The sequence below is a fragment of the Schistocerca serialis genome, chromosome 3 (assembly GCF_023864345.2).
Source record: "Schistocerca serialis cubense isolate TAMUIC-IGC-003099 chromosome 3, iqSchSeri2.2, whole genome shotgun sequence".
NCBI lineage: Eukaryota > Metazoa > Arthropoda > Insecta > Orthoptera > Acrididae > Schistocerca > Schistocerca serialis.
Window position 1 is genome coordinate 370985120 of NC_064640.1, and position 25400 is coordinate 371010519.

A 25400-nucleotide genomic window follows, 5' to 3' on the forward strand; every position below is an offset into this window, starting at 1 on the left:
GCAGATTGTAGGCAGTCGTCTTGGGATGAGTAATGTTGCACCAACAGTTTACCTCTGTCACAAGATTCGAGTGAAAAACTTTCCCTCAATCCATACTTAATGACATTGGTGCATTGTGTTTTAGTACAATATCTATTACTGAAGAATAACTTGGTCATCCCAGCCTCTGTCATCTCATTTAAGAATGGATTTGGTGAATTGTGGATAGTTAACTGTCACTGAGAACTGCAGATCCTTCCAAGACACATGTGCATAGCAAACGCTGAGCCATTAATTGCAGAACAGCTGAGCATCATAGAAACCTCCCATGCTGAGTCTATGGGTGAAATTAGCACTACCACTATGAGACAAGATCTTATAGCTCAACTATCACCAGATCTCACTAAGGAACAACAGAAGAAACTACTTGCCATTCTTCAAGAATTCTCTGAATGCTTCAATCCACAAGTGAAGAGCAAATTAGACAAATTGACAGTGATGCACCAGATTAGCAGGCCATCAACCAATAAGCCAGAGAGCCAACATGTGTCAGTGATAGAACACCGAAAAATTCGTAATGAGGTATAGAAAATGATGAAGAATGACATCATTCAGCCTTCACAGAGCCCATGGTCATCACCAGTGGTCCTCGTCAAGAAGAAGGATAGCTGTTGGCGCTTTTGTGTTGATTACAAGGAGCTTAATAAGATAACTAAAAAGGACGTTTGCCCTCTTCCACAAACTGATGATACTCTAGATTGTCTGAAGGGGGCTAAGTTTTTCTCAACCATGGACACGTACTCGAGATACTGGAAAATCAAAGAAGATGAGGCTGATCATGAGAAAACTGCATTCATCATCCCTGAGGGCCAGTATGAGTTTAAGGTAATGCTGTTTGGTTTGTGTAATGCACCAGCAACTTTTGAACTGATAATGAATAATCCTCTATGTCACCTGAAGTGGCCAATGTGTCTTTGTTATTTAGATGACATTCTAGTATTCTCAGAGACATTTGATGAACATATAAACAGACTGAGGGCCATTCTTAAGTATCTCCAAGGCGGACTGAAACTTAATCCACGAAAGTGTCTCTTTGGAGCAAAAGAAATCAAAATACTTGGACACCTTGTGTTAAACAAAGGTGTGCAGCCAGACCCAGAAAAGGTGACATCTATAATGGAATTTCCTATACCTAAAAGTATTAGAGATGTGAAAAGCTTCTTCGGATTACGTTCTTATTACTGTCATTTTATCAACAACTTTTGTATCAAAGCCAGGCCACTCCAAGAGTTATTAAAAGCAGATGCTAAATTTATGTGGGGTGGTTCTCAACAGGATTCTTTTGATGTGCAGTGAAAAGCTCTGATGAGTGACCCAGTACTTGGACTGTATGATGAGAGAGCACCCGCAGAACTACACACAGATGCCAGTGGGTATGGGATCAGTGCTGTTCTGGTGCAAATTTCAGATGGAAAAGAGAAGGCTATAGCCTATGCTTCTAGGACACTTACAAAAGCCAAAAACTCAGCTTCTTCTGCAACAATATGATATGGCATATGTAGAGAGGTATTTTGCAGTTTTTCCAGAATGACACTTCATATATGTAATCTACTCACTGGAAAAGTGTTGGACAAAGTAATTAATCTAAAAGTAGGTTACATTGAAAAATGTGTGCATTCTGAACTTAGAAACAGAATGTTCACTGTGTGTTCAAGAAACTTTTTCCTTGTTCCTATATACAGCCTGAAAACTTTAATAATCACTTGTATTAAGAATGCTGAGGTATTTATAATTGTATATACTTACTCTTTAAAATAAATTAAATATTGAATTAATGACAAAAAAGAAAAACTAACCACATCAGAACATGTGAGAGTGTGGCACGTGAGCTAACATGCAGTGTTAACAGTGATAATTTCATGCATTTCCTTCTACACATGCATAGTATCTTTGTAGCCACACATGACAAATATTCAAAGTGAAAAAGGCATTTATTTCTTATATTTAATTTATTAACAAACTTTTCTATTTAAACCAGTTAAAATATATAAAAGTAGTTCATAAACTTTACTATCCATACAGCAATGTAGCTACCACAACTCACTACATAACTTTCATATAAAATACAGATTTTACATGTAATTAAAAATGGTCATCTTTATAAACTATATGACATTGTCAGTTTGCATACACATCTAATCGGAATTCAGTCTGGATGATTGCAACATGCTACAAAATCTGAAGCTGGGTCTTCTTTGCTAATAAGGTGATGATAACAGTGAAAGTGCAGGCTGTGGTGAGAGATGTCATAACACATTCCACCCTCCTGAACAGCATTAACATAACATACACACCAAAAGTGTGATGGAGGGAGGAAACAAAGCAAACTCTGATGGAAACAACACAAGAGAAAATAATTTCCCCACCAGAGAACCCCAGTTATTAGGCCTAGATACAATACAGATGTGCAAAAATGACGTGTCATACAAATGTTGTTAAAATAGGAACAATGAAGGTGCACAAAGAAGAAGTTTTAGTGATATGAGATTACAAAGGCAAGAGGACAAAGAAGAAATCACTTGAAATGTGAAAGAGATACCAGTGGGATGTCACTAAGACAATCTCTTTATAGATGTGTGATGGACTATAAGAATGAAACTCAAAGAGGGGAATGGTTAATAATAATTTTGTAACGAAACTTCCTGGCAGATTAAAACTGTGTGCGAGACTGAGACTCAATCTCAGGACCTTTACCTTCCCAGAAGAGCTTCTGTGAAGTTTGGAAGGCATGAGACAAGGTAATGGCAGAATTGAAGCTGTGAGGACAGGTTGTGAGGTGTGCTCGGGTAGCTCAGATCCGCAGAAGGCAAAGGTCCCGAGTTCGAGTCTCGGTCTGGCACACAGTTTTAATCTGCCAGGAAGTTTCATATCAGCACACACTCCGCTGCAGAGTGAAAATCTCATTCTGGAATAATTTCATACTTTATTTAAATTTAATATTGGAAGTTGGTTTTTCTTTATCTCCGAGTATATACTACTCAGATAGCATCAGAAACAGTACATAAGGAAAAACACTTTAGATATTAAGACAAAGGAATATTTTTTCTCTTACCTCTAGAAATTTGGCAAATGCTGGTTTTGCCTGGCATGTAGCTTTAACTGCTTCTTTTGCTGACTTCCAGTTGTTTATGAATGATATGTACATATCAATTACATGTTGTTTTGTAAACTGAAATGAAAATGGAAATTAAGATAAAAAGTATAATACTGTGTTAAAATGCAAACAATACAAACATTTAATAGACTGAAAATGGAAATATAAATTTAACATTAGTGAGAAAAAAAGAACTACTAACAAAGTTAGTTAGTTTTCAAAGAAGCATAGATTTGTTTTTTAACCATAAGTCACAGATTGCATTAACTATACTTCTATAACATCAGTTTCTCAAATTATTAGCTTTCACACACTACAGATGGTGCAAAAGAAAATTATAAATTAAATCCCACAAATTTTATAAGATCTATGTTTTGCTAGCAAGTAAAATCATAAAACAAATAAAGACAACTGTTAATGTGCAAATGAAAGGTGTGTGGTAAAGATCCATACTTTAAAGTTCAGAAAAACAGCACTAATTTCCAAGGCTTTGCCCTTTATCTAGCATAAATACTAATATTCTCTCTCTCTCACTCACTCATGTGCATGTGTGTGCAACCAACCACCCACCCTCCAACACACACACACACACACACACACACACACACACACACACACACACACACACACACACACATTCTGCAGTCAGTGTGTATGTGGGGGGGGGGGGGGGGAGGGGATGTTTTTTTGAGTGAGTGAGTATGAGAGAGAGAAAGGGGATGGGTTGGAGAGGGAAATAGGGAAATGGGGGGGGGGGGGGGGGGAGAGAGAGAGAGAGAGAGAGAGGAAGTGAGTTTGTACTTATACTAGAAAAAGGGTGGAAGCATTTGTCCACCAGTAAATCTGTGGTTTTTTTTCAGCTTTTATTCATTGTCTACAGCTTAGAATACCCATTATTTTAAATAGTATATTACCAATTGAAGTATGAATGTATCACAGCAAGTGCTAGCAAAAATCAGAAGCAAAATTAATCAGGATAAAATATGTTAAGCTTTAAGCATTGCCTGCATATTATTACAAGTCAAAAGTTAAAAGTATAGAAGTCCATTATTCGAACTAATATATGGCAGGGCCTATAAAGAATAATGTGATAATTAATATGCAAACTTAGAATTTTAAAGAGGAGTACAGCTATAAACCAGAAAACATTAGATACACTATGTAGTAAATGTGTGAGCTATCATTGCTTCTTTCGGGCTCCAGGTTCTTCATGAATTGTAATCATTTCAAATATTTTTCAACAATACAGGTAATAATAGATTTATTAGTATTGGAGGTTATGGCAGCTGAATAGCTGTAGAACACCTTGGGTCCCTTTCATAAAAAAATATGGAAACTGAATTCAATATTTCAATATTTTTCTGACTTGGATTTCCATGCTCTCAACAAATAAACAAATGCTGATATTTGGACCCCAACATGAGTTTAAAAGTGGTATGGTAATCACTAAAGATTTTGAACACTGCACTTTGTGTAACTAAGTATATTTAGTTAAGATCTTCAACCTTACCTGCCTACAATTTCATTTGCACTGTTTATTGTACAGCATTTGCTTTTGCTTTAGAAGCTTTTCAAATTTGTTTACATACTATGCGATTATCTTCCATCTTTAATTACTGTACTAGTTGAGATATTTTTCTACTAATTGATTAAGTATTCTCCAGAACTTGGACTTTAGTTCTGTTACTATCCATTGCTAAAATGGTTTGTTGGTTATTATTGTTCGTGCTATACATGTGACACCTTTGCATTATTATCCTGGTTAAAAAACCCATTTTTTCTACTCATTTCAAAAATTCTTTGTAGTTTGAATGTTTTTGTTGCTACATTGTCATCAAAAATGCTGACATAAGCCAATATGTGAGTATTTTCTATGCTGTCAGATCAACTAGTCACTAGTATAATACATTTCCATCATTTGTGGGTTTCCCCAAGCTCTAGATAGTGTTCCTTAAGTGCTCTTCTTCTCTGATGTATTTATTCCATTCTATTGCTAACATCCATTCCTCATAACCTGTTCATAAATGATGTTTCACATCAGAGAGGGAGGACACATATTGTCTTTGTATATAGACTTATGATTGAATCACCATCTCATCCTGACATCTTGCTCTGATTTGCACAGGAATAGGTAACTTTGCAGCTTGTGTGGCAGAAGTGAAAAAAGAAAAATTGTGTTTTATTTCCTGGCCTTTCTAAAGCATTTAATTTTATTAACTATGGAAACCTATTACAAATACTTAATAAGTGTGGCATAAAGGATAAAGCTAGTGGTATCACAAAACTAAACTTCAAAAAAGGAGAACAATATGTGAAGGTAAATTATAATATTGCCAGTGTTGTGAACTTGTATGCTGAACTAGTAAAACATGGTGTATCACTGGGATCAGGGCTAGGACTCTCCTATTCATACTATGGCAAACAACATGCTTTCAGCAGTTAACAATGATGTAATCTTGTACACAGATGACGCAGCACTCATAGCAAGAAATGATTCAAAATGAGAGGTGGATGAGAGTGTTTCTGAAAACATGTCTTACAAAGAAATAAGTCAGCGCAAATAATTTATTTAAAAAATGCTGACAAACAAACATAATTCAAGGCAAATAAAGCTGCTAAGTACATGACATCTGCCCTTTATTGGAGACTCAAATCTTAATGTATATAGTATTAAGAATTTTTGGGTGTTTTTGTTGATGACTGGACCATATAAAGGTAACCTTTTCTAAAAAAGTAAAAATATATTTCTCACAAGGACAATGGCATAAACTATAAATGGATATTCACTCCAAACAACATATATTATGGATAGATCTACCAACACCTATTTTATACTAAGATACACATATACAAAGATTTGCCAAACTCTGCCAACAGGGCTGTCCTGTAAATAATAATGAAAGAGCTAAATATATTAGCTGTAATTTTACTGTAAATATTTCAAATAATCATATATCTAAAAATAAACTATTCTGTTTTGTTGAACAAGGACACACACAAATATAATATGAACTTCATTGCATACAAAGAACACAGTTTTATTTAACTTACAAGATTCTTATAAATGCTGACTTCCAAACAACATAAAAAAGCATAGAAAGGAGATCAGTACTCAGAAATAAACCAAAATATTATTTAGGATTATTGTTTCCACACAGTATTAAAGAGAATATACAAGCTAGATACCATGTCTTGAAACAAAAAGTAAAAGTAGAGCAAATAAATGAAAGCAACAACTCATTATGAGTTTGCTGTTTCTGTATGAGAATATTTTAAAATTTTCTTCCGTTTCAATCACATGTGGGAACTAACATCCTGAGGAAGATAAAAACAAAGACCAAAAACAGTGCTGAGAATATAAAAGAAACTAAGGATTGGCTCATATGGAAAATTGTGTTCTGAATGCTGTATAATAGTGCTAATTTACTTAAAAATATTGTTTGCATTTCAATAAATTTATTTCTTAGTGTTTCTGTAGTGTGGTACCAGGTAGTTATAATAAAGCTGATGGTGCTCTGGGTGCTGCAGTGCAGGCTGCATACATCACAGGTTTCTGAAACATCGTTGATATGTTCATTAGTCAGTGTGCTCATGAAATATGCTAAAAGAAATAACAGTTACGCTTTCTGCCTGTAAGTCAATATATGGTACTGTAGGTAGTCAGAATGTGGTGTGGATGCAATAAAAAGGGAGGAACGATCAAACACATGGTAATGGTGGTTCTGGCAAGTTTTTTAGGACATAGTCACAAGTTACAACATCTGTATGCTTTCCTGACTCAGTGAAATGCTGCATCTGTAACATGGCCTGGTTGACAGTTGCTCACAGAACATCTGGTATGATCAGAGCAATATGTTGTCTTATGCTATCCTTCAAATCAGGAAGCCTCTGGGTACATCCTTAATAGACACAATTGTACAAATGCCCCCACAACTAGAAGTCACATGGATTTTGGTCAGAGGATATTGAAGGCCAAACATCTTGAAACTGCCTAGAGATGATGTGGTCATTACAGAAGGTTTCCTGAAGCAAATCTTTCATCTGGAAAGTGAAATGTCTTGTCATCCCATCTTGCATGAAAATAGAGTTGTGGACACAGTTGCTTTCTTGCAAAGCTGGAATCAAGTTTTGCACAAAGAGGTCTTTATAACATGCAGATGTCACTGTATGCCAAACAGACATATGAGGTGTCATCTCCTCAAAGAAAAATGAACTGTTGAGTGCAGTGCATGTTCCTGCACAACATGGGGCAGAGTAGAACCCCATATGCAACAGTTTTGTGCATTCACAGCACTGTGCAGGGTAAAATGAGCCTTGTCTGTCCAAAGAATATTCACCACCCAAATGTCATCCATTTCCATGTGTGCCAAAAAATGAGGGGCAAAGCTGTGGCATTGTAGCCTGTCTTAGGGTTTCATCTGGTGTATATTTGGAATGTCATAGGGATACCAACATAAAATGCACCACAAAAGCCTTTAAACTATTGACTAGAGGAGAGATAATTTCAGTGACACAGCTCAAGCACTGGCTGTGGAATGTAAAGCATGTGCTCACAGTTGGCTATAGCTATAGTAATTTCATGAACAACTACCATGGGAATTTCTTGATCATATCCTTTAGCCAACTGGTTGACATGAGGTGTCTCCACAGCTGTCCATGATATTTCTGCAATGCAGGGCTGCTATTACTGCCGTTCTGCTACAACAATGTTACCAGCAACACATGATCTTTCTTCTCAATAGCCATTGTGTTTCATACAGAAAACCTCAACATTATTAAACCTTTACACCAACAGTCATTTCACAAAAGAAATAAACACACATTGCTAAGTCACAAACAGCATATTGACATCAAAATAGGGAACATTTCACATTCTGATAGCATCATATTTTCACCTGAACTGTTTTTCCAGCAAACTCTGAAAGATCACCAATTAATGAACATATCTACTATATTTTAGCATCGTGTGATGCATATAGCCTGTGCTGCAGCACTCTGAACACTGGCTGTTTAATTATAAGAACCTGGTATATATGTATAGCCTTTTTTGTGTACTTTGGTTAGGCTTCAAGATGTGCATTACTGACACTGCTTATTAGCACTTATCTGTGTAAAAACAACCCCTTAATTACTTTTGAGTAATATTACTTATACTGCTGTTACTACTACTACTACTACTATTACTACTACCATCACCACCACTAGCACTACATTTCTCTCAGAAGCTTCAAAACTAATTGGTCTTTCCAGTTGTAACTGCTCTGCTTAAAGAAACCTCACTTCTTTTTCTTTTGAAACTGAAAGCTGAAAGCTGAGCATCCTTTGTGAATTACAATATTTTGTTGTCATTGTTTCCACTGTTGAGGTGACTGATTTCTCAAAGCAGACTGAAGAACAGAATAGGATTTAGCAATTTTCATACATATAGGTAGGATACTCAGTTGACATAAAAGTTGTAAGCATAACTGAAAAGTAGTAGGGTCAAAATATATCAAAAAATACCTGGCTACAGTGGATTAACTTATCATATGTAGAAAGCAATAATCAACTCCTGTCTCCACTTTTCTCCATTAGTATAATGTCTAGTGAAGCGCAGTATACTGTCTAAAGCTGTTTACAAGTTGACGGCTGTTCTACTTTCACTATGTTTCTGGATGTTGTAATGGTACAGGCTAGAATCCTATCTGATTCCCTAAATTTAGTACAGAATCAGATACACAGATTATAATTATGTAAACTTTTGCACTTATTATATAAACTGCCCCAGCTAATTCTGATTTATTATCTGTCCAAAACTGTAATTATACTAAATACTGTAACATTAAACTTCAAATTATTATTGTTCTTTGTAAAACCACTTTCAAGAACATATTCTGGTTACTTGAACTTAACTTAAAAACATTTATGAAATTTCTACAAAACTTTTGCCTGTATAAATTTGTTAATACTGCATCAAAGAGTATTTCACTGATTTTCTATGAGAATGATACTGCTATCAAAATTTTGCTTATATACAGTTCCTAACCATATTTTGTAGTAACAACTTCTGTATGCAAATTATCTGATATGTAAAACTTCTAATTGTAACTCCAATTATAAACTCATCTAAACAATATCATGCAATGTGGAGACTGCTATATGTTTTTTATACCACAGCAGCAGTGCCCGCCAGTTAGTTTCTTCTAGGTCTCATATTAGTTTGTGTTGAGTCAACAGAGTCTGTGCAGTTGGTGCCCAAAATGGGTAAAGTAATGTATTTATTTGTCCGGTGAAATTTGAAACAATAAATAAAGAGTAATTTGAAATGATGTTGGGTTTATTAACAAATTTACAGAATAGCCAGGCAGAGTTAAACCTCCCACAAATGAGTATATTTCCAAAATTCTTTCATTTGCACATTTCCCATTAGTACTTTTATCTCTCAGGGATGTACATCAGCAGATTTTCCAATAGAATCACCTGTGGTTTCTTTTAAAGTTTATTATTTCACAAATTTTTTAATGGTAGATGTTACAACATCCTGATAACTCATTTCAAAGTACAAATCATTAGACGCTTGGATATTCTACAGTCATTACCTTACACAAATTTTGTTGTTATTGGTTAATCTGTAATTAAAGTATTTTCTGATGCAGATCAATAAGAGAGGAAATTAAGAACTATTACTTACTGCCTCTACAAAAACATCTCCAATTGTTTGCTGCTGGTCCCAATCATCTAGCTTCTTCTGAAGCTCAGCCAGAAATACCTCATGGTGAGAGAGAATAGATGGAACCTGAAAGAAGGGAACAACCAAGTAAGAAACTGTCTCAACGGCTGGAGCATTACAAGCAAGAGAACTGGGTGGGGAGAGGCTAAAACACTCACTGTAATTGGGAGGAACCTCATTCAGGGTTTTGTGCTGTAATCTTAACACTGATTTCCAGAAATTTTCAGAACTGGCATGACATATACAGGGAAAAACTGTAAAATGTCAAATTTAACATATTTCACAGTAAGTTTCTATCATAATCAGAAAATAGCTATCTCAACATACTAAAGAGAAAGGACACAAAAAGGTAATGTAAAAATTCATGGATCACTAATGGGATTATAGGGTCTTATAAACAGAGGGGAAACATTTATATGTTAATAGTAACAAGTAAAGATCCTGCATAAGTTGCATGCTCCAAAAATTATGCCACATTGTTAGAGTTATAAGAAAGTAAAATCTACATCTAACGCTGGCTGGGGTGGCCGAGCGGTTCTAGGCGCTACAGTCTGGAACCGCATGACTGTTGCGGTCGCAGGTTCGAATCCTGCCTTGAGCGTGGATGTGTTTGATGTCCTTAGGTTAGTTAGTTGTTCTAAGTTCTAGGGGACTGATGACCTCAGCAGTTAAGTCCCATAGTGTTCAGAGCCATTTTTTTCTACATCTAATTTAGTAAAACAAGAGACACAACAAAAGCTCACTGAACAAGGTAACATCTCTATTGATCTGAACAGAAAGTATGTTGAGAGATAGTGAACAGCAATTTGGATTGGGGCAGTGAAAGGAAAGGGATAGCAGGGTAGGGCAAGGGGTGGGTGGGTGGAGAAAAAAGCAATGTCAGGCAGGGTGTGTGGGGACTAGATGATGGCCTGACGAGACTGCCAGGCCCAGCATCAGGACGTGGGGTGTGGGGAAAACAAACGGGGAGAGGAAAAGGAAAGGAGCAGAGAAGGGGAGGGGATAGGATAGGTGGGTGCAGTGGCAGAGGGTGCCATACAATGAGGGTCAGGGGATGTGAAAAAGGAGGAGGTGATATGACAGAGGCGGCAGAACCTTGTGGGTGAAGGGTGCGGGGACAGTAGGTTACCATAGGTTGAGACTAGGATAATTTACAGTGTGAAAATGTGTTGCAAGGGTAACTCCCATCTGCACAGTTCCAGAAAAGATCTACATCTACATCCATATTCCACAAGCCACCTGACGGTGTGTGGCGGAGGGTACCCTGAGTACCTCTATCGGTTCTCCCTTCTATTCCAGTCTCGTACTGTTTGTGGAAAGAAGGATTGTCGGTATGCCTCTGTGTGGGCTCTGATCTCTCTGATTTTATCCTCATGGTCTCTTCGCGAGATATACGTAGGAGGGAGCAATATACTGCTTGACTCTTGGGTGAAGGTATGTTCTCGAAACTTTAACAAAAGCCCGTACCGAGCTACTGAGCATCTCTCCTGCAGAGTTTTCCACTGGAGTTTATCTATCATCTCCGTAACGCTTTCGCGATTACTAAATGATCCTGTAACGTAGCGCGCTGCTCTCTGTTGGATCTTCTCTATCTCTTCTATCAACCCTATCTGGTACGGATCCCACACTGCTGAGCAGTATTCAAGCAGTTGGTGAACAAGCATACTGTAACCTACTTCCTTTGTTTTCGGATTGCATTTCCTTAGGATTCTTCCAATGAATCTCAGTCTGGCATCTGCTTTACCGACGATCAACTTTATATGATCATTCCATTTTAAATCATTCCTAATGCATACTCCCAGATAATTTACGGAATTAACTGCTTCCAGTTGCTGACCTGTTATTTTGTAGCTAAATGATAAGGGATTTATCTTTCTATGCATTCGCAGCACATTACACTTGTCGACATTGAGATTCAATTGCCATTCACTGCACCATGAGTCAATTCGCTGCAGATCCTCCTGCATTTCAGTACAATTTTACATTGTTACAACCTCTCGATACACCACAGCATCATCTGCAAAAAGCCTCAATGAACTTCCGATTTTATCCACAAGGTCATTTACGTATACTGTGAATAGCAACCATCCTATGACACTCCCCTGCGGCACACCTGAAATCACTCTTACTTTGGAAGACTTCTCTCCATTGAGAATGACATGCTGCGTTCTGTTATCTAGGAACTCTTCAATCCAATCACACAATTGGTCTGATAGTCCATATGCTCTTACTTTGTTCATTAAACGACTGTGGGGAACTGTATCGAACGCCTTGCGGAAGTCAAGAAACACGGCATCTACCTGTGAACCCGTATCTATGGCCCTCTGAGTCTGGTGGACGAATAGCGCGAGCTGGGTTTCACACGACCGTCTTTTTAGAAACCCATGCTGATTCCTACAGAGTAGATTTCTAGTGTCCAGAAAAGTAATTATATTCGAACATAGTACGTGTTCCAAAATTCTACAACTGATCGACGTTAGAGATAGAGGTCTACAGTTCTGCACATCTGTTCGACGTCCCTTCTTGAAAACGGGGATGACCTGTGCCCTTTTCCAATCCTTTGGAACGCTACGCTCTTCTAGAGACTTACGGTACACCGCTGCAAGAAGGGGGGCAAGTTCCTTCGCGTACTCTGTGTAAAATCGAACTGGTATCCCATCAGGTCCAGCGGCCTTTCCTCTTTTGAGCGATTTTAATTGTTTCTCTATCCCTCTGTCGTCTGTTTCGATATCTACCATTTTGTCATCTGTACGACAAACTAGAGAAGGAACTGCAGTGCAGTCTTCCTCTGTGAAACAGCTTTGGAAAAAGACATTTAGTATTTCGGCCTTTAGTCTGTCATCCTCTGTTTCAGTACCATTTTGGTCACAGAGTGTCTGGACATTTTGTTTTGATCCACCTACCGCTTTGACATAAGACCAAAATTTATTTGGATTTTCTGCCAAGTCAGTACATAGAACTTTACTTTCGAATTCATTGAACGCCTCTCGCATAGCCTTCCTCACACTACATTTCACTTCGCGTAATTTTTGTTTGTCTGCAAGGCTTTGGCTATGTTTATGTTTGCTGTGAATTTCCCTTTGCTTCCGCAGCAGTTTTCTAACTCGGTTGTTGTACCACGGTGACTCTTTTCCATCTCTTACGATCTTGCTTGGCACATACTCATCTAACGCGTATTGTACGATGGTTTTGAACTTTGTCCACTGATCCTCAACACTATCTGTACTTGAGACAAAACTTTTGTGTTGAGCCGTCAGGTACTCTGTAATCTGCTTTTTGTCACTTTTGCTAAACAGAAAAATCTTCCTACCTTTTTTAATATTTCTATTTACGGCTGAAATCATCGATGCCGTAACCGCTTTATGATTGCTGATTCCCTGTTCTGCGTTAACTGTTTCAAATAGTTCGGGTCTGTTTGTCACCAGAAGGTCTAATATGTTATCGCCACGAGTCGGTTCTCTGTTTAACTGCTCAAGGTAGTTTTCAGATAAAGTACTTTAAAAAATTTCACTGGATTCTTTGTCCCTGCCACCCGTTACGAACGTTTGAGTCTCCCAGTCTATATCCGGCAAATTAAAATCTCCACCCGGAACTATAACATGGTGGGGAAATCTACTCGAAATATTTTCCAAATTATCCTTCAGGTGCTCAGCCACAACAGCTGCTGAGCCAGGGGGCCTATAGAGACATCCAATTACCATGCCTGAGCCTGCTTTAACCGTGACCTTCACCCAAATCATTTCACATTTCGGATCTCCGTCAATTTCCTTCGATACTATTGCACTTCTTATCGCTATAAACACGCCTCCCCCTTCACTGTACAGCCTGTCTCTGCGGTATACATTCCAATCTGAGTTTAGGATTTCATTACTGTTTACGTCTGGTTTCAGCCAACTTTCTGTCCCTAGTACTATATGGGCGTTGTGACCGTTTATTAATGAGATCAGTTCTGGGACATTTCTATAGACGCTCCAGCAGTTTACTATTAGAACATTAATATTGTTATTCCCTGTTGCATTTTGCCTACTCCTACCTTGCCGCGTCTCAGGAGACGTCTTGTCGGGCCTAGGGAGGGAATCCTCTAACCTAAAAAAACCCCATGTGCACTCCACACGTACTTCGCTACCCTTGTAGCCGCTTCCGGCGTGTAGTGCACGCCTGACCTATTCAGGGGGACCCTACATTTCTCCACCCGATAGCGGAGGTCGAGAAATTTGCACCCCAGATCTCCGCAGAATCGTCTGAGCCTCTGGTTTAAGCCTTCCACTTGGCTCCAAACCAGAGGACCGCGATCGGTTCTGGGAACGATACTACAAATAATTAGCTCTGATTCCACCCCGCGAGCGAGGCTTTCCGCCTTCACCAATTCCGCCAACCGCCTGTACGAACTGAGGATGACCTCTGAACCCAGACGGCAGGAGTCATTGGTGCCAACATGAGCAACAATTTGCAATCGGGTGCACCCAGTGCTCTCTATCGCCACCGGCAGGGCCTCCTCCACATCTCGGATGAGACCCCTCGGCAAGCAGACAGAGTGAACACTGGCCTTCTTCCCCGACCTTTCCGCTATTTCCCTAAGGGGCTCCATCACCCGCCTAACGTTGGAGCTCCCAATAACTTATAAACCCCTCCCCCCGTGTGCCTGCTCGGACCTTGCTGAAGGAGCAGCCACATGTCCACTCACAGGCAGAGCGGGCGATGCCACACAGCCAGCCTCCACATTTACCCTCCGCCTCGTGCGCCGCGAACGCCGCTGAACCCGCCACTCCCCTTGGGGAGAGGGAGGCCCAACGGCGCCCGGTACCCGCGAAGATGTCTCGACAGCAGGGACAGTGGGTGAAGCATGAAACACCTGGGGTGTACCATGCGACACACCAGACTCCCCACTGCCGCTACACTCCGAGGCAGCAGCCTGAAGACGGCTGACCGCGGCCATAAACACGCTCAGCTGTTCGCGAACAGTGGCCAGCTCCTCCTGCGACCGTACACAGCAGTCACACATCCTATCCATCCTAAGGAATCAATTTACTGTAGAGAGTTAATCAACTTTTAACTAGACTGCTAATTCACTAAAGGCGGCTGATTGTTGACTAAACTGCGATTGCTAGCCACTTCTTGTAGAAAACAATGAAAATAGCACTACCTGTCTCTGGACTGTATTGAAAACAAACACTAGCACTACTGGCACTATAGTTGACTGAAGGGACTCTCTCTGACTGTATTCAAAACAAACACGAAATCTATGTAACACTATTACTAGCACTCGACAATTAAAGCTTCCTAAAAGCAAAAACACACGGAAGAAGAAGTGACAAGATGGTGGTGAAGGGGAGGACTGAGATGGCCTAAGTTGAGAAGCAGGCATTGAAATCAAGCATGTTATGTTCAGGGTGGTCTACTTTGGCAGTGTCCACTCATCCTGGTGGACAGCTGGTTAACAATATAAAAAGCTGTGCAATAGTTGTAGCAGAACTAGTATACGACATGTCAGCTTTCACAGGTAGCACAGCCTTTGATGGGGTAAGATAAGCCTGTGACAGGACTGGGATAGGAAGTGCTGTGTGAGAGGATTTCACGATCCCTGATGGTGTCCCAGATATGTTCCACTGAGATTAGATCAGGTGGACTTGGGTCCAAGACCTCAACTTGAGTTCACTATCATGCTCCTAAAATGACTGTAGCACGATTCTGGCCAAGTAACTTGGAGAGTTATGCTGCTGGCAGATGAAATTGTCCTCATGGAAGACATCAAGCGTGAACAGATGCAGGTGGTTTGAAAAAATGTTCACACAGTACTACCACACGTGCCATGGAGCCCAGATAAATACCCCCCACTGCATAATATTTCCGCTACTGGCCTGTGTCCGTGGTTCGATGCATGTTCTGAGCAGCTGTTCACCTGGATAATGGTGTACCTGGATACGGCCACTGATCTAGTGTAATGAGAAACATTTTTCATCTGACCAGACGACACGTTTCTATTGATCAGCAGTCCAATCTCAGTGATCCCATGCCCACTGCAAACGTAATTAACGATGTCGTTCGGCCAATTTGGTAACACATAGGGGATGTCTGCTGCAGAGTCTCATGTTCAACAACGGGCACTGAATGATGTGCTCTGAAACACTTGTGCCTCCACCAGCACTGTACTCTGTCGTCAAATTTACCACAGATCGCCATCTGTCCAGCTTTTCGGAGGGGTCAAGCCTCTAACCTCTACGTCCTTGGAAGTCCAAACCTTATCTAAGACCCTGCCGCCTACTAATGGTTTTACCGTCCTAGAACCGCTTTCCACAGATGCTCAGTGGCACGTGAACAGCCGTCCAGTTTCGTTGTTTCTGAGATGCTCGTAACCAGGCACTGGGTAATAACAGTCTGCCTCTTCGTCACTGTCGCTTTGTCAGTGGAATTCCCCATTTGTTAGAATGATTCCTCATTCCTCTCTGCTCTCATATATGTATATACGCGACAAGGGTACACTATGTGATCAAAAGTATTCGGACACATGGCTGAAAATGACTTACAAGTTCGTGGCGCCCTCCATCGGTAATGCTGGAATTCAGTAAGGTGTTGGTCCACCCTTAGCCTTGATGACAGCTTCCACTCTCGCAGGCATACGTTCAATCAGTTGCTTGAAAGTTTCTTGGGGAATGATAGACCATTCTTCACGGAGTGCTGCACTGAGGAGAGGTATCGATGTCGGTCGGTGAGGCATGGCACGTAGTCGGCGTTCCAAAACATTCCAAAGGTGTTCTGTAGGATTCAGGTCAGGACTCTGCGCACGCCAATCCATTACAGGGACGTTACTGACGTGTAACCACTCCGCCACAGACCGTCACTCATGAACAGGTGCTTGATCGTGTTGAAAGATGCAATCGCCACCCCCGAATTGCTCTTCAACAGTGGAAAGCAAGAAGGTGCTTAACATCAATCTAGGCCTGTGCTGTGATAGTGCCACGGAAAACAACAAGGTGTGTAAGCCCGCTCCATGAAAAACACGACCACACCATAACACCACCGCCTCCGAATTTTACTGTTGTCTCTACACACTCTGGCAGATGACGTTTACCAGGCATTTGCCATACCCATACCCTGCCATCGGATCGCCACATTGTGTACCGTGATTCGTCACTCCACACAACGTTTTTCCACTGTTCAATCCTCCAATGTTTACGCTCCTTACACCAAGCGAGGCGTCGTTTAGTATTTACCGGCGCGATGTGTGCCTTATGAGCAGCGGCTCGATCATGAAATCCAAGTTTTCTCTCCTCCTGTCTAACTGTCATAGTGCTTGCAGTGGATCCTGATGCAGTTTGGAATTCCTGTGCGATGGTCTGGATAGATGTCTGCTTATTACACATTACGACCCTCTTCAGCTGTCGGTGGTCTCTGTCAGTCAGCAGACGAGGTCGACCTGTACACTTTTGTGCTGTACGTGTCCCTCCACGTTTCCATTTCAGTATCACATCGGAAATGGTGGACCTAGGGATGTTTCGGCTCTAAGCATTATGGGACTGAACATCTGAGGTCATCAGTCCCCTAGACTTAGAACTACTTAAACCTAAATAACCTAAGGACATCACACACATCCATGCCCGAGGCAGGATTCGAACCTGCGACTGTAGCAGCAGCGCTGTTCCGGACTGAAGCGCCTAGAACCGCACGGTCACAGCGGCCGGCGGGATGTTTAGGAGTGTGGAAATCTCGCGTACAGACATATGACAGAAGTGACACCCAATCACCTGACCACGTTCGAAGTCCGCAGAGCGTCCCATTCTGCTCTCTCAAGATGTCTAATGACTCCTGGCAGTAGGTGGCACCACAATGCACCCAATATGAAAAACATATTTTTTTTTGGGGGGGGGGGGGGGGTGGGTCCGAATACTTTTGATCACATAGCGTGGCCGTTGTGTCTCGACAGCTGTCCCAGAAGCAGCAGAGTTTTCCCAAGTTCGTACAGATATGAAGTATATGAACAAGGACGCCCATACGATAGTTCGTAGGGTGGGGGAGGCCCTAGACATGGGGATATGGAGTACTTTTAATATTTTACTAGACAAATGGCGACTTGTAAGTAGCCATAAAAATGTTTCTTCTGATCTTGTTAAAAACCTATGTAATACCGACATTTAAATCATCGTCTTGAAAGACAAACACCTGACTACAATATACTTACCTTTTTTCTGTCCCAAAGAGCTAGGGATGGATCGCCCTACCATCTTGTCCACGGGTATGGACGCCCTAGAATCTGAACTACATCTAAAGTATGCTGCGCCATTTCCTTCTAGTAACGTGCGTTTGAAGTATCCGTTTTCGTAATTGGTTCTTATTCCCAGAGGACAGAAACGGAGATATTTAAGCTGTAAACTGTGTACACATCTGCACTATCATATTCAAACAGAACATTTCAGTTTTCTACAATTTTACTGGAAGGTTCCTTTCCGATTCCTGATTAGTGATTTGAAGCTTGATGAACCAAAACTGTGGCCACTGCCCACGATGAAACTCAATGCCGCAGCTGCCGAGACACAACGGCCACGTTTAGCAGCTATCCTTGGCGTACCATAGAGGCTCACCTGGTAGAATATTTCGTCAACCAGCGCGGAATCGACCAGACCAGCGTTTTCCGGACTCTTCAGCTGCTTCAGGTATTTCTGAAACAATACAGAAGAAAAAAATTACTAGAAGGAATATCAGTAGCTTGTTTGGGAAGAGCTAATGTCGGGCCTACTACATTTAGCGAAACCTTATCGCCAGTTAGCCACCTGCTCATTGCTTACACGACTATAAACTTGGCTGCTATCAGAATTCTTTGAATTCCGCAATATGCACACAAGTTTGCAACACTGTAGATTACGGCAAACTGTACAGGCTTTTCTCAGACGCTTGAGCAGTACATTGTTGGCATAGAGAATGTAATATAAAGGTATAAATCAGGTCTTCAAGCTCGATTATTCACTATTCTTATAGAACTTTATGTTGAAAATCCGCTTTCAGGAACTCTTATATTTTATCTACTATTAACAATACATTTTGAAGCTATAGCTACGCCACCAGGTATAGGGTGTTAGAATTATGTATTTTTCTATAAAAGGGTGTTCACATTAACTCACTATAAAGGGTTACACGACATTAGAGTTTTAATGCCATTAGAATATTTATGATTCTCCGTAATGAAAAAATAAATTAGTTGTTATAGCCTATTTATTGTGAACGACATATGGTATGCTTCGTCCCTCACAATACAGGCTGAGTCAAAAGTCGCACTACACCCCGTTATGTCAAAAGCCCTGTATGAATGGAGAAACCCGAACACTCCAGTAACGCATGGGTGACGTAGTCCATCTTTTATGGTATGTACGGAACATGAGCGCCATCTTGAAATCGACCATCTTGAATCTAAGTCAATTTTTTTTAATGGAAAGGGGGTCGTGTCAAATATCAAATAACATCAGCTTTCTCTGACAAGTTCATTACTGTAAACAGATTCGAAGTAGTAGTTAAGGTTCAAAAGTTGCAACACATCTTGATTGGAATTACAGGTTGGACTTTTCTCCATAAATGACAGTCATTTACTGTGTTCAACATGCTATCTGCCTCAGTAAATGCACATTTGAAGGCGCTGAATCCAGTCGTCATGCACTCGCAGAAAGATTTCCACAGAAATGCTGGCACAGGCTTCTTTAGTGCGTTGCTCTAGATGGTGTCTGTTTCTTATTTTCTCTGCATATATGAGTTGCTTTAAATGACCTCACAGATAACAGTCAACTGGTGTGGGATCTGGGTGGTCATTCCACAGAGCCATGTCGGCCAACCCAATGACCAGCAAATTGACCATATATCCACAGACGAAAATTTGCACCGTAGTGTGGTGGAGATCCATCCTGTTGAAAGCAAGAGGGAAAGCTGCCAACTTCATCCAGAACTACGGGAAACACCACTTCTTGGAGCATTTCCAGGTAGCGTTGAGCATTTAGGTTCTGGTCAATGAAAATGGGTCCATTTACATGGGTACCCCAATTCCACACTACACCATAATCTTTATGTCACCAACTACCTTGGAAGGTTCCATCGAGTGCGGATTCTGTTAAGGCATTCGGCCTCCCTCTACCAACAGCGATTGCCAGATCCAGACTAAGATGCCGACCCCGAGCAGATACGGAACAAGGCCAGGAAAAATGAGGAGGAGAAGAAGAAGAAGTAGAAATGATTTATCGCCAATAGTGTATGCCCTAATCGAACAGTGATGGATCTCTCTGGCTATTTATGAGCAGTATGTTACATTTATTTACTTTCAGTGTCAACCACTTGTACCTGCGCGAATCGTAGCTCCTCTACACTTCGTCATTGTAGTCTTCTGACGTTGCAACTTTCCTACGGACAGCAGCATCGCCCTTGAGCTTATGGGCAACAACGCACTTGCCCGCCGGCCGCTACAGCGCGCGTCGTGCGGTTCTGCGATTTCCGCGGGTTACAACGCACTGGCCCGCCGAAACCCGCGGTGTGTGGACTAGGTCAGTGATTTGTTCTGCGGGTCCCGTGGCAGTACTCGCTCTCTCAGTCGTTTCGCTAAGAATATGTGGCTGGACGGAAGGTGTTTATTCCAGTTTTGGAAATAATAAACCAAAATGGAAGTACCTGCAGAAGGTGCTGTGGTACGCCAGTTGAAGAAGGAAAGGCTTCGCAGAAGCAGAAAACACATATACTAGGTTCACCCTATAATGGTACTTGAATTACGTAACCATTACGGCACCTCATCTCAACCTTTCGATAACAGCAATATTCTACTGAGTTTCTGTAAAGTAGTTGACATACACTCCTGGAAATGGAAAAAAGAACACATTGACACCGGTGTGTCAGACCCACCATACTTGCTCCGGACACTGCGAGAGGGCTGTACAAGCAATGATCACACGCACGGCACAGCGGACACACCAGGAACCGCGGTGTTGGCCGTCGAATGGCGCTAGCTGCGCAGCATTTGTGCACCGCCGCCGTCAGTGTCAGCCAGTTTGCCGTGGCATACGGAGCTCCATCGCAGTCTTTAACACTGGTAGCATGCCGCGACAGCGTGGACGTGAACCGTATGTGCAGTTGACGGACTTTGAGCGAGGGCGTATAGTGGGCATGCGGGAGGCCGGGTGGACGTACCGCCGAATTGCTCAACACGTGGGGCGTGAGGTCTCCACAGTACATCGATGTTGTCGCCAGTGGTCGGCGGAAGGTGCACGTACCCGTCGACCTTGGACCGGACCGCAGCGACGCACGGATGCACGCCAAGACCGTAGGATCCTACGCAGTGCCGTAGGGGACCGCACCGCCACTTCCCAGCAAATTAGGGACACTGTTGCTCTTGGGGTATCGGCGAGGACCATTCGCAACCGTCTCCATGAAGCTGGGCTACGGTCCCGCACACCGTTAGGCCGTCTTCCGCTCACGCCCCAACATCGTGGAGCCCGCCTCCAGTGGTGTCGCGACAGGCGTGAATGGAGGGACGAATGGAGACGTGTCGTCTTCAGCGATGAGAGTCGCTTCTGCCTTGGTGCCAATGATGGTCGTATGCGTGTTTGGCGCCGTGCAGGTGAGCGCCACAATCAGGACTGCATACGACCGAGGCACACAGGGCCAACACCCGGCATCATGGTGTGGGGAGCGATCTCCTACACTGGCCGTACACCACTGGTGATCGTCGAGGGGACACTGAATAGTGCACGGTACATCCAAACCGTCATCGAACCCATCGTTCTACCATTCCTAGACCGGCAAGGGAACTTGCTGTTCCAACAGGACAATGCACGTCCGCATGTATCCCATGCCACCCATCGTGCTCTAGAAGGTGTAAGTCAACTACCCTGGCCAGCAAGATCTCCGGATCTGTCCCCCATTGAGCATGTTTGGGACTGGATGAAGCGTCGTCTCACGCGGTCTGCACGTCCAGCACGAACGCTGGTCCAACTGAGGCGCCAGGTGGAAATGGCATGGCAAGCCGTTCCACAGGACTACATCCAGCATCTCTACGATCGTCTCCATGGGAGAATAGCAGCCTGCATTGCTGCGAAAGGTGGATATACACTGTACTAGTGCCGACATTGTGCATGCTCTGTTGCCTGTGTCAATGTGCCTGTGGTTCTGTCAGTGTGATCATGTGATGTATCTGACCCCAGGAATGTGTCAATAAAGTTTCCCCTTCCTGGGACAATGAATTCACGGTGTTCTTATTTCAATTTCCAGGAGTGTATTTCTGAGACAACATTCAGATTTGATTTCATTAATGTAGAGGTACTTTGATACATCGATATGTTTATGTTGCAATGATATTATTCTTATGTGTATTCTTTCTTTTGTCACTATGATGTTTGACGTACTTGTAACTCTTGATTTTTGGGTGCGTAAGCGATTATTAAAGTTAGAGAGTCGGACCTTGAGAAAGTCAAGTCTTGATCGTCATGTGGGAAAGACGCATATTGTAGCCAGTTTATAAAATGTGAACTTTAACAGTGAGGAAGATGTTTTCAAGTATGTTTTGCATTGTGATGTGATGTTTTGTGTGTTACGTGATATTGCAGTAAAAGTAATAAAAAGAAGTGTAACTTAAACTCGGAGTGCTGATTACTTTTATACATCACCATTGTACTGCAAAAGTGTAATCTTCAAGAATGGTTTGTGAAGCGCATCTACAAAACTTTTGAATATCGCAGAATGAAACCTAGGCCTCTTTGCATCCGAGCTTGGAATCATCACCACCTAGATTTTCGACGATTGAGCCATGATTCTACAACGAGACCAGCGTGGGAAACAGGAAAAGATGAGTGCCTAATTTATTCATTATTACATGAAATGAATTTATTAACTGTGCTCTAATGACATCTGTCACATAATAACTTTGCTGTTGCCCGAAAATGCAGTACTTAGCAGCGTGAGCAACACCACAATCATTATTAAATTTTGACCTTTGTTGTGGTAGGGTTATTAGAGCCCTTTCCCAGATAAGAGAAATATCAATGGGTCTTTCATGACCTTGTACAAGGAGTTAACAAAATATGAGGATAATTTTTTTTTAATCACACCAGAACGTCAGCATCTTGCTTCGACAAATTACTTTGAAAATTAGGGGAACAGTAACTGGAACGTCGTCAAAATTGCGCTCATATATAGATCCTGAAGAAAACCTACTGGTATCAATAATGTAAGCATGTTACCGTTCTACTTAAATAATTTAATATCATCAGATGATCTGTGTTACGTGTTTCGAAAGGTTCAGATCTGTTAGTTATTAGGAGATACAAGATGCCCTCTCGAATCGATTCTCCAGCTAACTGTACTACGTAATTTTCATAAAAAACATTCAAAACAATCTCAACACTGGCAAAATTTTAACTGCGCGATTGTATAACTGACAAAATTCTGCGTGCAATAGACTCGGAAAGTACTTTTCCGGAGGTATGTGCCAGCAGAAACGCACAGGTCACTCAATTCAATCGAATTACTGGCCGTTAGTTTGTTGGTGCGGAGCTGGATCCCGACAGCGCACCAAACGTGTTCCATAGGGTGCAGATTAGGCGAATTCGGTAGCAAATTAATTTAACTATCGCACTCCTAAAATAACTGCAGCACGAGCTTCACCTGTCACACAGATAGCTATACTGCTGAATGATGTCATTGCTGCCAGAAAAAAACATCAAGCATTAAGGGATGCGGGTGGGCCACAGTAATGTTCACACATTCCACAGCTATCATGGTGCCTTTTTTTTTAACTCTTTATTTCAACAACAACATGCTTCATGAGAAACTTACCACCTAATACATTAGAGGGTCCTAATTTATACCAATGATTACAATACTGCAGCATTTGTTAATTAGTTACTAGGTATGTTAATTGTTTGACTTCCCCTATGGGCATTCTAAGTCCTCCCAGTGTTAGTTCTACTATTAATCTACGCTGCCTGCAGCGTTACATGCGTGCCAGCATATGCCCCTGGTTCCGGACTGGCCCAGAGTCGCTGCAGTTTTATACTAGTGGTGTTATCCTAACTTATCCTACTCTAATCCTATTGTCGAATCCGGTGTGTGTCCAATTCGGTCAGAATGTGCACCCTCCTCCTAGTCCTAGACGTGGCGGATCCCAGCCGTGAAGCGGCTGGCCAAATCCACGCCCCGGCGGAAAGGGACAGGTGCACAGAGTCTGATCCCGTTTAAGTCTGGTTTAATCTACAGGGTGGCGCAGGGGAACGGGAAATTTTGAACGTTACAGTTGGTAGCGCCGGCAGATGTTCGAAAATTTCCACAATTGATGTGAACGCATTGCCATTTAGTAATAATGGAGAATTGGACTGGTGCGGAAGGTGCAGTAGCTGTTAGTGCGTTTTACAAAAATGGTGATAGTGCGACTGCCGCGCAGAGGACATTTCGACAGCATTACCAGCTTGGACGTCATGGACGTTTCCCATCTGCGCATGCGATTACAATGTGGGTGCGTAATTTGAAGAAACAGGATCTGCCTTGAAAAAGAAACCTCCAGGTGGCATTCCAACGGTACGTACCCCAGAGAACATTGCAGCTGCTAGAGCTGCAATCGAGAGAAGTCCTCGCCGCTCCGTTCGACAGCATGCATCTTCGCTAAGGTACAAAGAATACTGCACGAATTAGACTTCCATCCCTATAAGTTGCAGATTGTGCAACACTTACGTGAACGAGACCCAGCATCACATATGGAGTTTAGTAGTCAGATAGTAGCTAAAATCAACGAGGACGCGAATTTCCTTGGTAACTTATGGATATCAGACGAAGCCCATTTCCACCTGAACGGATTCGTGAACAAACAGAATTTTCGTTATTGGGCACAGGACAATCCTTGTGAGTTTCACCAGCGACCACTACATAGCGCCAAGGTCACAATATGGTGTGCTGTATCATGTCATGGTGTTATCGGCGCTTATTTTTTTGAACGTGAGGATGGTAGTGCAGTTACAGTAACATCCGCTCGATATGTTGAAATGCTTCAAACATTCTTTACACCGAGGCTGTACGAGCTTAATCTTAACGTCGAAAACATGTGGTTTCAGCAGGACGGAGCCACGTCACACACTGCTCGACAATCGATGGCAGCAGTTCGTCAACTGTTTGGAAGACGCATTATTTCACGTAACGGTGACATTGCATGGCCTGCGAGATCCCCTGATCTTAGTGTGTGCGACTTCTTCCTGTGGGGATATCTTAAAGGCAAGGTGTACCGTACAAGTCCTGCAACAATCCATGAACTGAAGGAGAACATTGAAAACGAAATCACTGCCATTCCCCAAGATTTGCTACACCGCGCATTCCAGAGTTTTCGTAACAGGCTGTTAGAGTGTGAATGCCGAATGGGAGCACATCTTTCCGATGTCATCTTTAAAAAGTAAAGAGACACTTTTGGACATTTTGATTGTAAAGACATACTGAATAATGGCATACTGAGGACATTCACTTTCGTTAATAAATTATTAGTTTTATGAATTTTTTCATGGAAATGACGTTATTTCGAAATTTCCCGTTTCCCTGCGCCACCCTGTATTATTGATT

At 41.8% G+C, this 25400-nt stretch overlaps 1 protein-coding gene across 3 annotated transcripts in view; it reads right to left on the reverse strand.

The window, feature by feature from the left end:
• LOC126470192 (rho guanine nucleotide exchange factor 17) overlaps positions 1-25400 on the reverse strand; it is a 649655-nt gene that overhangs the window by 277647 nt on the left and 346608 nt on the right. For 2 of the 3 annotated variants that reach the window (XM_050097852.1, XM_050097850.1), the window contains exons 1-2: positions 9804-9905; positions 3092-3208 (exon numbers count right to left, since the gene is read on the reverse strand). In XM_050097852.1, the coding sequence (XP_049953809.1) occupies positions 3092-3184 (93 nt within the window). In that variant the 5' untranslated portion in view covers positions 3185-3208; positions 9804-9905. Of the gene's footprint in view, positions 1-3091; positions 3209-9803; positions 9909-18418; positions 18497-25400 lie in introns of those variants that run through there. The other variant, XM_050097851.1, reaches the window with a different exon arrangement.